The sequence below is a fragment of the Protopterus annectens genome, chromosome 2.part1, assembly GCF_019279795.1.
Source record: "Protopterus annectens isolate FY-2018-M chromosome 2.part1, PAN1.0, whole genome shotgun sequence".
Lineage (NCBI taxonomy): Eukaryota > Metazoa > Chordata > Ceratodontiformes > Protopteridae > Protopterus > Protopterus annectens.
The window spans coordinates 1,570,445,865-1,570,459,198 of NC_056729.1; the positions used below are offsets into that span (position 1 = coordinate 1,570,445,865).

At 42.1% G+C, this 13,334-nt stretch overlaps 1 protein-coding gene across 1 annotated transcript in view; it reads left to right on the plus strand.

The window, feature by feature from the left end:
• The window catches only part of LOC122794989 (RING finger protein 207-like), a 163,998-nt gene that overhangs the window by 93,346 nt on the left and 57,318 nt on the right, over positions 1-13,334 (plus strand). The window contains exon 4 of the mRNA XM_044063579.1: positions 1,218-1,335. Coding sequence (XP_043919514.1) covers positions 1,218-1,335 — 118 coding nt within the window. The remainder of the gene's footprint in view (positions 1-1,217; positions 1,336-13,334) is intronic.

The following is a 13,334-nucleotide window of genomic DNA, read 5'->3' on the forward strand; positions in this document are numbered from 1 at the left end:
TCTGGAAGTATTCACATCTTTAGCCAGGCATGTGGCATACACCTGTAATCCTAGCAGCCTGGGAGGCAGAAGTTGTTGGATCGAATCAAACTGTGTGTTTGGGACCACACTTCCTGGAAAAGAAGTAAGCACCTAAGGAAACAATTGTTCCATGGTGCAGCTTACAGTACCATAGCTAAGGCAGGATACAGGGGACAGAAGCTGTTAGGGGGCATGACTGACACCTCAAAAGAACTGCCAGTTAGACACAAGTGCAATAATGGCATTCATTTAAGGAACCACCTGATAACAAGTTGCTCACATGTATGCATTCCATTGTTCAATTCTTTGAACACACATTTGCAGCTGTAGCAAAGAGCTAATATTAGCTGGACTTCAAGTTCACTTTGAGGTGGTGCATCTCTGGGGATTGACCAGGGCACCAGCCTAGTTATGTCTCTGGCAGCCTGTACAGTAAGTGTTCAATTTTAACAAGATCGGTGCTCTTTTCTCTGAAAAATTAACTCACTTTCCTTCTGCAATGTTTTTCATGGGTCTATATCATATGTCCGAACGCCGAAACTTCGAACTAGGAAGTTCGAAGTCTAAAAATAATGAAGCCGCGGAATATCGAATTCTTTCCCAGGGAAAGAATGTGGTGGGCCGGTTCCGCGGCTTTGCTATTTCCTCCACTGTGGTGCCATCTCAGAGTTGGGATATTTAAGTAGAGGGGTGTGGGGGGCACAGTCCCCCACATTGGGGGGTGTGGGGGCGAAGCCCCCCACATTATCAACAATATTTAGTGTTCATGTGTTTACGCGTTTTATACTGGAACAGCGATTTTTTTTCCCTGGGAAAAAAATCACTGTTCTGAATGTTCAGAGTATTTAGTTTTTGAACTTTTGGGTTCGATATTTACATAAATGAAGTTTTGACACTTCGACTATGTGATATAGACACGTTTTTCACAGTGGTTGTCATGACTGGTCATTTATTTGTTTACTGGGATTATAGTATTATGCATTTATGCCAGTTGCTGTAAGAATATAGCATATATGTTTATTATTCAAGCCATGAGGCAAAGCACTTTCAAAGTACATCTTATGATATCACCACTCATTACTAATGTACATTCCCATATTCTTCCCTTGAATCACTAATATATGACTCGTCTGTTCTGAGATTTATTTTTTTAGTTATCTGCAGGAAATAAACTATGTTTCTTATCTCCCTCACAGCACAACTACATGACTTGATGCAACTGAAACAAGAAAACAACTACCTGACAACCATCACTAAGCAGATTGCTCCTTACATTCGATCCATTGCAAAGGTGAAAGAACGCTTGGAACCCAGGTAGGTTGATAGGGTTTTTATTCATGTAATAGCTTTAAGGATATAGGGTGTGTAATCTGCATAGTAGTTACTGAACTTATTGTAATAGAGCAGCCACCCCCCCCCCCAAAAAAAAAAAAACCTCTTGTTTTTTTCAAATTTTAGACTACAAGTTACGTAACTTTAAATCTGTGGTCTGAGCAGAAGTGCTTTAGTACTCAATACATGGCTTACACTGTAGCAGCTGCCTGATATAAATGTAGCAAGGAGTTTGCTACAGTTTATTGTAGACTGTAACACATAGACCTGGCTTGCTGTTTAAATGAGGAGCATTAGACTGAAAGAAATGGACCAAGCTTGCTCCTTAAAATTAGGAGTATCAGATCCAAATTGGGGAATGGAGGTTGTTCCTCAGCTTTAAGTTGACAAGGGGGTCACCAGTTCAGAGGATGGCACTACACTTCTGTCATAATGCTTAGCAAGGCATACTTTCTTCTGCCAGGTTTGCCCGAACAGCATTAGCAAACTGAAATGGACAAGCTGCATTGCCTTTCTGATTCCTTTAAAATATTTTCTTAATTTCTTTGAATTCTTAATTTACATAATTCTAATAATAAAACACATGCTGCATTGTTAGCAGTGTGCAAGAGCTCATTCAAGGGGAGTTCTTTGGTTTGTAGTTCTTCTTGCCTTGCTTCCAGACTCCGTGACTCTCTTAAATCTTTCCAAATCACAGCTAACATAATTTCAATAGATCCAGTTCCCGGGATACCTTTTGGACACCACTAGTCAAAGGATATTTATTTCCTCAGAAAAGATGCTGTTTCTGACCACATTTTTCAATTCAATACAACAGGAGAATCAGATTATGGCCAGGGAATACAAGAACAAAGGTCACATGGCATCTGCAGTTGTGATAGTCCCCTTGGCAAATCTTCACATAAGTAAACTGCGGTAGTACCTACTGGACTGGTGCTACTGGTATGTTCAATCTCTGCATTGTTCCATCCCTCTACTGCCTTATATCAAGAAAGAGATCTTTTGGGGTAACTAAAAGGTGAATCTCAATTGGGGGTCTATTTCAACCCAGGCTCGGACACCCACAGACTGGCTAAAGATTCCGCTGATGTAACCTGTGTGTGTGTGTGGGGGGGGGGGGTTCAATCAAGGAAACTAAGAAGTGAGGTGGGCCTGTACCAAAACAGAAAAGAAAAAACATATCAGCATCAAAGAGATGATGGCTATAGCTCTAGCCATAGAAGTATTTAACCAGGTATGACAACCAGGTACCTTGCATATCCTCATAGACAATACAACAGTCATGTGGTCAACATGCAGGAAGATATCACTCTTACCTTTTGTGCAGTTGGCCACAGAAGCTTGCTATCAGGCCCAGAAGTTAGGTCTGACTCTTGGTACATCTTATATTCTATCCCAGCAAAATGTGTTGGTAATCTTGCAAAGCAGAACAGACACAGACCCTCATGAATGGATGCTGAACAGTGACATATTTCTGGACTGGTCCACAGGTGGGATGCACCAGAAATAGACCTTAATACCTCTCCATAGAGCAAACAATTGAGAATATATTGTGCCAGGAAAATAAACTTAGGAACATGGGAAAAGGATGCCTTTCAATCAGTTGAACTGGTATATTTCTTTATGTCTTTCATCCTATCCTTCATCTCCTCAGGGTAATTCAAAAGGTACAGGAGGTTAGACAAAAATGCTGCTCATCGCACCTTTTTTGATCAATGCAACATTATTTTTCTCTCTCCTACCAAGCAGAAAAAGGATGGAGCCTCCACCACTGCCATAGCATGTGGACCTCTTATCCTGGAACAAGGTTTCACTCATGCACTCCAACCTCAACATCTTAAGGCTGACAGCATGGATGATTTAACATTCAACACCTTTAGGCAAATGTTTAGTGAGGACACACTTGCAATTTTGAGTGAGACTGAGGAAACTAAATACAAGAAAATCATACCTAGAAAAATGAAGAATGTTCTCTCTTTGGTGCCATAAATAGGCCTTGGATCCAAACCAGACAACAGCTCCAAGGTCCCTAGATGCCTATCAGACCTTTATAAATCAGTCTCATCTTTTGCTTCATTGAAAATAAATGCATATGTGCTCGCTCGCGCTCTCTCTCTTTCTCTCTGACAGGCTACCCATGGAATCCTCTACTTTATTCCTTACTACCAGTGAAGTAATACCTTAAAGGAGTTCTCCATATGGGACCACCCAAGAAGTACTTCTGCCCTCTTAGCAAATCCCAACATGTCCAGTGACAAGTTAGACCTGCAGCTGGGATACCATTTTCATCCTTAAAACATCCCTTTAATGCCAAATATATTCAGTCAAAATCTAAGTGTAGGTTTTAATAGAAAGCTGTTATGAAGTGCAGCATTTTCCTTACTGTAAATATAATCTTAATAATCATAATCATCTCTAACTCAAGATCACTACGCTCTCAGAGACATTGAGTTCTTCTCTGATATAGGCACCTCCCTCAAAGTGAGTAGTCTAAAATTGTGATGCCCAGTATAACCAGTTAATATAGAAGGCCTGTTCTTGTAACTAAACCCTGTTTCTGTAATAAGAATTATATTTTACGTGTTCCAAACAACTTTTAGTATTGATATGGACTATGAACAATGCACATAAAAATGTTGAACTAGATGGCAGTATTAACTAAAGACTTTGCATTCCTAGTAACTGAGTTGCACAGCATCTTAGTATCTCTGCACCCTAAAAGGTACAGATCAGTTTTGAAAAAAATGTGTCCCGAGTTGTAGCCCTTCCACAGATAGATATAATGATTTCTGAATCTCAAAATGAGGAACATTATCAGACAGTCCAATCAATGTGCCAGTTTTATCTGATGTATGGATAATGCTGGAGATGAAGGAATATATGTAAACATTACATAAAACCATTTTGATACATTGGCATCAAATATGTCTCTCTTAATTAAGACAAACTCATAATTTCCCCATCTTACCCAGGACATTTATTCCTGCCCATCTGACTACTAAGTCATTGTTTACTTTCTCCGAAATGAATGCAAAAACAGTAATTCATTAACTCTGACTGCTCTAATTATGCTATGGTGTCATTCTGCCTGCAGTGCTACTTACATTCATTTAATCAAGTGCACCCTGGGTGGCATGGCCGGAGGCAACCCACAACATGTGTTATTCCCAGACAGTCTCCCTTCCAAGTACTAATCAGGTCTGACCTTTCACAGCTTCTGAGATCAGATGAGATCAATTTGGACTGGCTTGTCCCATTAAAGGTGATTGTATGTGAAAGGTGAGTTTGAAAGGCAGAACACACAACGCTTTTTTATTCACTGTAACTGACTCACAGTACTGATTAAGTAGAATTTAGTGCTGTGACTAATCAGATTAAATGTAAGAAAATGACACTGAATGAACAAAATGCAAGAAGCTGCTTTTCTTGTTCAGCTGATATGATTTTATCATGTCTAATTTTCTTTCTGACCTACTACTCTTGTTAAGTGTATTCTATCATTTCACCAGTCTGGAATGTCATACTTGATTAACTGACTGCTGGTAGGAGTTACTAAGTTAATACCCAACCACCTTGACCCTGTTAAGCATGTAACTGCTGCTTTAAATGTTCGCATACTTGGTAACATGTTCTTTATTCCAAAAATGTATGAGATGCCTATCACATGACCCTTTGCAATACTACAGCTTGTTTTTTGATTCACTTAAGGAAGCTGTCTCCCTAGGGAATTTCCTAGTGATTGGATTGGTAAATTAGATGCTAAGTCATTTCCTTCAACTCGTTGCTCTATTATGATGGTTTCTGTGCTAATGACAGTAGGGACTGCAGTTCTTTGAGAGAGTTACTGCTTTCCAGTCTTTTCTTGGCTGGACTTGTGCCCTTATTCACCATCTTGAAACTAGAGGTGTGATCTATAGGGTTATTAGCACCCACATATATTCTTTTGGTTTTAGCACTGAGACTGGTAATACAAAAAGGATATTGTATTATTACTTCCTTCTTCCAAGATTTGGTGTTAAGGACATGTTGACATCAGAGACATCTAGGCTCATATTGGTATCATATCAAATATCAGTATAGTCTATATCAACTTGTGTTGATTTATCTGGCCAAGTTTGTGGACCCTAATAACCTTGTACCCATTGATTAAATATTGGCACTTACTATACATGGCAGTATCTACCCTGAACATATGAATTTCATTTGTGCACATTATGCATATTTGACATTGTTTTAAAAGTCTCTATGTATAAGGCCTTGAATACACAATTACCTATTTCTTTCATTTCTACAGTGTGATATAGAAATTGATTATACAGCCTACAGTAATATAATTCAGGTAGCTTTAATGGGAAAGGAAAGTCTGATAGCTTCCTCTACTTTGCATGCAACAAGTGGTAAAAACAGACAAGAAACACTATTATTTTTCAAGGTTAAATTGCACAGAATCAGAAACTTACTAATTATCTGAAGTGCTATGCTGTACAATATTTTCTAAGACTTAAAATAGCAGTAAAGGTTTACATATATCTGTGTGTAACTACTGGAATAAGTAAATGTTATAAAAGCAATAGTAATCAACCATAACCCAGAACAAGATCCTACTTCTGTAGTTTGCAAACTTCTATGTTAAAATAACACGTATATTTGCATGATAATGTAACAGATAAAGTAAAAGATGAAGGCAAAATAAAGAAAATTCTGTCCTCCCTTCAGGAATTCCATGTACAGTAACAGAAGAAATTAATCTAGTTTATGCACCTAGAATGTTAAAATTAAACTTACAGTGTTTAGGTGCTTCTCTGCCATTAACTAGCCCTCATTCCTACCATGTAAAGATGACCATGTGCGTTTTTGCAAAGATTTGCACGTGCGTCTTTGCACCTTGTAGATGATGAGTGAGGTACAGCTGCTCTCAGCTCATGTTAAGTGCTGGAGTATAGAAAACACCTTTAGCTACTTGTAAAGAAAAGATCATTTAAATACCCTAAACCAACCAACCAACCAAAAATCCAAATAAATAAATAAAATGACAGAAATGTAAGGGGTACTAATGTTTCGCCAATGCTTTTGCAAACTTAAATGTAAGTTCAACAATGGTCTTTCCTCAGACACAGCTCACTCTGTGTGGTCAGGCACTACAGTGTCTCTGTCCAAGGGCAGCATTTCTATACACACACTTTTTGCTGTCAGTGTAGCTGAAATTCATAGTGTAAAAGCAGCTACTCGCCAAGAGCTGTAAATTTAAATGTAGACCCAAGGAGAGTGGAAAAACACTTCTACCCACTTGTAAATAAAAGGACAAATAAATACCCTAAGCCAACAAAAAGAGATAACATAACCAGAAAGGAGTGGGTGCTTAGCAGTGGGCTTTCCACAAACACAGCTTATAGGTTCATAGGTAATAGGTTCATAGGTAGGTAAGTACTTGGCTATCTGCCCGAGGGCATTTATAAACCTAGCCAGAGTGTGTCGGCTTTCGCCACCCCATTGATTAATTAACTGAGCCTCTGTCAAGCAGAGTCAATAAAGTGATCCCAGGGGTGTACTTTCTGTTAACCATCCACTCAAGGCTTCTCTTGAAGAATGTTAGTGAGGGGCTCTGCCTAATGTAGTTAGGAATTTTGTTCCAAAGCAAGGGGAGTCTCTGTGACAGGAATCTATCCCTCCAGCATGTTCTATTTATTGTTGTGGTGAGATTTGGCGCACTAGAGCGCGTGGCTCGTAGTGACTTGGATTTCTTTAGGTGGAGCATGTCCATCAATTCTGAGTTGGACATGGCTTTGTAAGTCAGGCAGAGATCACCTCTGAGTAAGCGATATGTCACTGAGTACAGCCAGAGTTTTTTCATTCGGGCTGCATAGGACATATGTCTGAGGCCAGTAATCCTCTTGGTGAGGTACTTTTGTGGTCTTTCAAGCTGTTGGAAGTGCCTTGTGAGGTACATCCCAAATGGAGCATTGTACTCTATGATGGGTCTGATGAGTGATGAGTAGAGAGACACTATAACCTCTTTATTTCTAGATGCAAACCCCTTAATAATTAGATGGGCCACATAGAAGGATTTTCTAACTACTTTGGCAATATGATTGTCAAAGGAGAGATTACTATCCACCTGGGTCCCCAGATCTCTTATTACCTCTTCTGTATTAAGGGGGCTACCGCCTATGTGGTAATTCGTGGGTGTTTTGTTTTTCCCAAACGGGATGACCATGCATTTTTTTGGCATTTAGCTTGAGGCCATGACTTTGACACCAGGTGTCTGTCTCAGTAAGGCCTTTTTGGAGGATGACCATGTCAGCCGGAGAGTCAATTATGGCTCCCAGTTTGCAGTCATCGGTGAACTTGGTTAGCCATAGTCCTCCTGTGTTTGCCTGTACTTCTGAGAAATATATGCCGAACAGTAGGGGTCCCAGAACTGAGCCTTGCCAGACACCACTTGTGACTGGTTTAGAGTCAGACCTGGAGCCCGCTATTCTTACCGTGTGAGTTCTGTCTGTAAGCCAGTTGGCAACCCATCTTGTGACGTAGGGGTTTATGTTCAGGCTGGTGAGTTTTTCTATAATACCCGAGTGAGGAATGGTGTCGAACTCCATGGTGAGATCAAGGTAGGCTGTGTGTACCACCTTTCCCTCATCTATGGCCTTGGTAACTGTCTTGAAGAAGTCAACCAGGTTTAGTAGGCATGATCTGCCCTTAACAAAGCCGAACTGGGTCAGGTCAAGTGTTTGGAGGTTCCCAATGTCTTTGTTAATGAGTTCCATGATGATGCACTCTATTATAGCCTTGCAGACCAGGCTAGTCAGGCTTATGGGGCGATAGTTACCAGAGTCAGTTGTGGCCCCTCCTTTGTGGAGCGGAATAAAGTACAGTTTTGTACCTACCATAAATGTAGATGTTCGAGTGCTAATACAGCTGCATTCATAACAGATGGGTTTTCCTGCCATCAGGCGGGTCCTCAGTCGGCCGAATTCCAAAGTCTAGGTCCGGCGTCGGATGTCGTCGCTTCTTCCCTGACGTCAGTGCGACAGGGGTATAAAAGAACTAGCTGACGCCATTTTCTTCAGTTTTTCTTGCCCCAGATGTCAGGTGCCCCCAGAAGGAAGGCAATACATAAATTTATGTAATAATGCAATGCAATATAATCATAAAACAGTAGTTGCAAGCAAATACACCATAAAAGAATACCCCAATCAGGTTGTATGAGGAGGTGTTAGCCTATGTCCCAAGAGGGGAAGGAGGGAGGGAAACCTGGACTGCAGCTGTATTAGCACTCGAACATCTACATTTATGGTAGGTACAAAACTGTACTATGTTCATCGTGCATACAGCTGCAGTCATAACAGATGGGTAGAATCCCAAAGCTAAAAAAGGGGTGGTAGGCACTAGGTTGAACTAGGAGGAGCCAGGATGCCCTGCAAGACTGCAGTGGCAAAGCCTGCTCTAGATTTGGAGTATAATGGTAGGTGATAGTGCTTGGAGAAAGTATGTACAGAACTCCAAGTGGCTGCTTCCAAAATATCTTTGGTAGGAACCCCCCTGAGGAAAGCTGCAGAGGTAGCTGTGGCCCTTGTGGAGTGAGATCTGATGCCTGCAGGTACAGTTTTACCATGAAAAGAGTAACAAAAGCGTATGCAGTGGGCTATCCATTTTGAGATTGTCTGTTTGGAAATAGACTTCCCTTGAGCTCCTGTAGCATAGGACACAAAGAGTTGCTCTGATTTTCTGAATGGCTTTGTTCTGTCCAAATAATAACGTAGCTGTCTGTGAATGTCCAAGGAATGTAGTAGTCTCTCCCCTTTGTTTTGAAGATTAGGGTAAAAGGTAGGTAAGTGGATAGCCTGATTCAAGGCTACCCTGGATACTACCTTTGGCATAAAGGAAGGATTGGTTCGTGAGGAAACTCTGTCCTGATGGAAAATGATGAAAGGCTGCACAGCCATGAGGGCTTGTAGTTCCGAAACCCTGCGAGCTGAGGTGATAGCCAGAAGGAAGGTTGTTTTCCAGGACAAATATTGCAGTTCTGTTGAAGCAGCTGGCTCAAAAGGAGGCAAGGTCAGCTTTTCTAGAATTAAATTGAGGTCCCAAGCAGGTACTGGTTGTTTCCTTGGGGGTTTTATATTCTTAGCCCCTCTGAGGAACTGTTTTAAGAGGGGGTGAGAGAATAAAGGAGGATCAGAGTTGTATTCTGCAGAAATGGCTGAGGCATGGATTTTGATGGAGGAGAATGAAAGTACACTGCTTAGCATCTCAGCTAGGTACTGTAATATTTAAGGTAAATTCAGTATTCCAGGATTCTGACCCTTTTCCTGATTCCAGGCACAAAACCGTTTCCATTTTGCGGAGTAGGCTTTTCTAGTAGAAGGCCTTCTGGCCTCCAAAATGACATCCTGCACCTCCTTGGAGAGTAGGGTCTGCTGTGAATTTAAGGAATCTTCCATGTGGCTAGATTGAGTGTTTTCAGCTGACTGTGAAGAGTTTTGAAGTTGTGCTGAGTCAGTAGAAGAGGCATTAGAGGCAGGATCCATGGTGGGGAATGCGTCAGGCTCCTCAGGAGTGGGTACCAGTGTTGTCTTGGCCAGTCTGGAGCAATGAGAATCATCTTTGGTCTGTCTGCTCTGGTTTTTAATAGAATTTTGGGCGGCAGAGGAAGAGGTGGAAAGGCATAAACTGTCATTGTTGTCCAACTGCCCACTTTCCAGGCCTGTGGATGAAAGGTCCTTGAGCAGAATTTTGTCAATTGGTGATTTCTGTGGGTGGCAAAGAGATCTATGTCTGGCCTTCCCCATGCTTGAATTATCTTTGTAAAAACTTGAGGATGCAACTTCCATTCGTGTGGATCTGTCATATTTCTGCTTAGGTTGTCTGCCAGTGTGTTTTCCTTGCCTGGCAGGTACTGTGCTTGAAGTTCGATTTGTAATTCCAGAGCCATGTTCCAAAGAGACATGGCTAGCCTGCATAGGGGATATGAATGGGTTCCTCCCTGTTTGTTTATGTACCACATTACTGTGGTGTTGTCTGTCCTTATCAATAGCTGGCCTGGATGCAGTAGGTCTTTGAAAGCCATAATAGCATTTATTACTGCTAGCATTTCCTTTTGATTGTTGTGTAGGTGCTTTTCTTTTTGGGACCATTTGCCCTGAATGCACCGATCTGTCATGTGCGCCCCCCAGGCGTAGTCCGAGGTGTCTGTTGTGATGACTTGAGGCTTGCAGAATGGGAGACCTGTGTTTCTTTGTCATGCTTGAGCCCACCACAGAAATTCCTTTTGAAGACATGGAATCAGTGGTATAATTGTTTCCAAACTGTGGCTGTGTTGAGACCATAGGTTTTTTAGGTACCATTGAAGTTTCCTCATATGCAGCTTTGCACATGGGATTAGCAGGATGCAAGATGCCATGAATTCCAGAGCCTGCAGGATTTTCCTTGCAGTCAGCCTGGTGAAGGTTGCCAGTTTTCTGAAGTATTGAGTTAGTTGCCCTTGTTTCTCTGGCATGAGGTAGGCCATCTGGGTATTTGTATTCAAGCTGGCACCCAGGAAAATTATTGTTTGAGAGGGTATTAGCCTTGATTTCTTTTTGTTGACTGTGTATCCCAGAGAATTCAACAACATTATTACAAACGCCAGATGTTTCAGAAGTATGTGCTTGCTGTCCGCTTGGATCAGGCAGTCGTCCAAATATGGGTATATTTGTATTCCTTGAAGTCTGCAGTAGGCAATTACTGATGCCAGGCATTTCGTGAACACTCTGGGTGCAGTAGATAAGCCAAAGGGCAATGCAGAGAATTGATAATGGGTTGAACCTGCAAGAAATCTGAGGTATCTTCTGCAATCTTGTCTGACTGGGACATGCAGGTATGCCTCCTTGAGGTCCAATGTTACCAGCCAAGACTCCTTGCCCAGCATGGGAAGAAGCTGCTGTAATGTGAGCATCTTGAATTTTGGCACGAGTAAAAATGTGTTTAGGATGGATAGGTCCAAAATAGGTCTCCAATCTTTGCCCTTCCTTGGTACCAGGAATAGTCTGGAATAAAAACCTTGACCCTGTTCTTGTGCAGGTACCTCTTGAATAGCTTTCATGTCCATGAGATCTGAAATTTGTTTTGTGCCTCTGCCCTTTGATTGTGTGGCAGGTTTGGCATGCCTCTCATTTTTGGAAGGGTGTGAAAGTGGAATCTGTAGCCTCTGTCTATAATGTCCAGGATCCATTTGTCTTTTGTGACAATATGCCAATTTTTCAAAAATAATGCCAGTTTTCCACCTAAAGGTGCTGCCATTTGAGCCTTGCTTGGCATGCAAAGGGGAAAGTCATTGGTTCTGCTTTCTGAATGGCTGTGAACTATCCTCACCACCTCTTTGTGTTGGTGCTTGCCATTGTCTGCCTCTAAATGATCCTTGAGATTGCCTTCTACCCCTCGGGCGCCTGTATCTACCTCTTTGGGGTCTGTCCATGGCTGGAAAGGACCAATTTTTTGAAGCTCAATTTCTACTGAAACATGGAGGTTGTACCTGCAGGAAATCTTTCACTGTTTGCATTGATTTTGCCTTTTCCTCCATTTTCTTTAATACCTCCTCAGCTTTAACACCAAACAATACATCTTTTTGAAGAGGTGCATCTAGTAATTTAGCTTTGACATGATTTGGTAAGGTTTGCTCTTTGAGCCAAGCATGTCTACGTATGACTGATCCTGTAACAGCAGCTCTACATGAGGCCTCTAAAGCATCAAAACCACATTGCAAGGTATGTTTACCCACTTGCTCTGCACTATGTAACAAATCCTGCAACTCCTTCAAGTCTGGTTGTTTAGGTTGTGACATTTTGCTTTTCAACTGTGATAACAGAAACTGTTGGCACTTTAACATATGGAACTGACAGTTTAATGCCCTCATGGTTAAGGTGGCCGAGGTGTATACCTTTTTCCCCCACCTTTCTAAAGCTCTGGAATCTCTCTCTGAAGGTAATGGATTTTTTAGCAGTGGAGGCCTTAATTCCCTTGGGACCCTGTGAAATAGTTTCTGGGTCAGCCGCATGGCTTTTGTATAGGAATTGGTGTGAATCAGGAACCCGGTAATACCTGTCAGGCTTGACTGGAGCTGGAGGTAAAGAATCTGGGTTAAGGCTGGCCTCAGAATACACATCATCTAGTATGTCTAAGACAGGAGGTATAGCCAGAGGCCTGTGCTGAGGGAGAAAGAGGAAATCCCTAAGCCTTTTCTTGGAGTCTGAGTACTCTTGGCCTTCCCAGTGGAAGTGTTCCCTCAAGGTATGTAAGGTTTCCCCAAAAGAGTAATCCTCAGGGGGGGAGACAGAGGGAATGGACTCCTCTGCATCAGAATCTTCAAAAGGGGAGTATGAATGTTCCTGGTCTTCAGAATGTTCTGAAGTAATGGAGGCCTGGTCCGAGGAAGGGTATTCTTCCTCCACTCTGGGCCTTTTGTCCGAGGGGGGTTGAGAACCCCTGATAAGAGTAATCAAATCCTCAGCCATTTTGAGCATCTGCTTTTTAGGCATGGGGCCTTGAGAGGAGCCCTGTGGAGCTTGTCTTTTAGTATGCATGGCTGCTTTAGACTTAGTGAAAGCCTTGATGGAGAAAGAAGAAGGCCGGAAGACACCTTGAGAGGTGGCAGGCCTGTCTAAACTCTGAGTTTCCCCGCCAAGAATGGCTTCGGTATCTGTAGTCAGGGTGTGGGCCGAAGAGCCTGCGACCTCAGGCACAGAAGACACCATCAATGAAGTGTCATCGGTAGTCAGGGGCTGCGTAGGTGCCTCGCTGAGAACCGGAGCACCTGTAGTCGGCTTTAGCATGGTGTCGGTAGAAGTCGCGGACCTCGTATGTCGGTCCTTATCTTTGCGTCTTTTACTCAAAATTGGAGTCGGAGTATCCGACAACATAATGTAATTAAACCTTTTGCCAAAATAGTGTTGGGCGAACTCCGCCCGACGCTTAATAGTGCATCTGTTGAATGTAGCACAAAAACG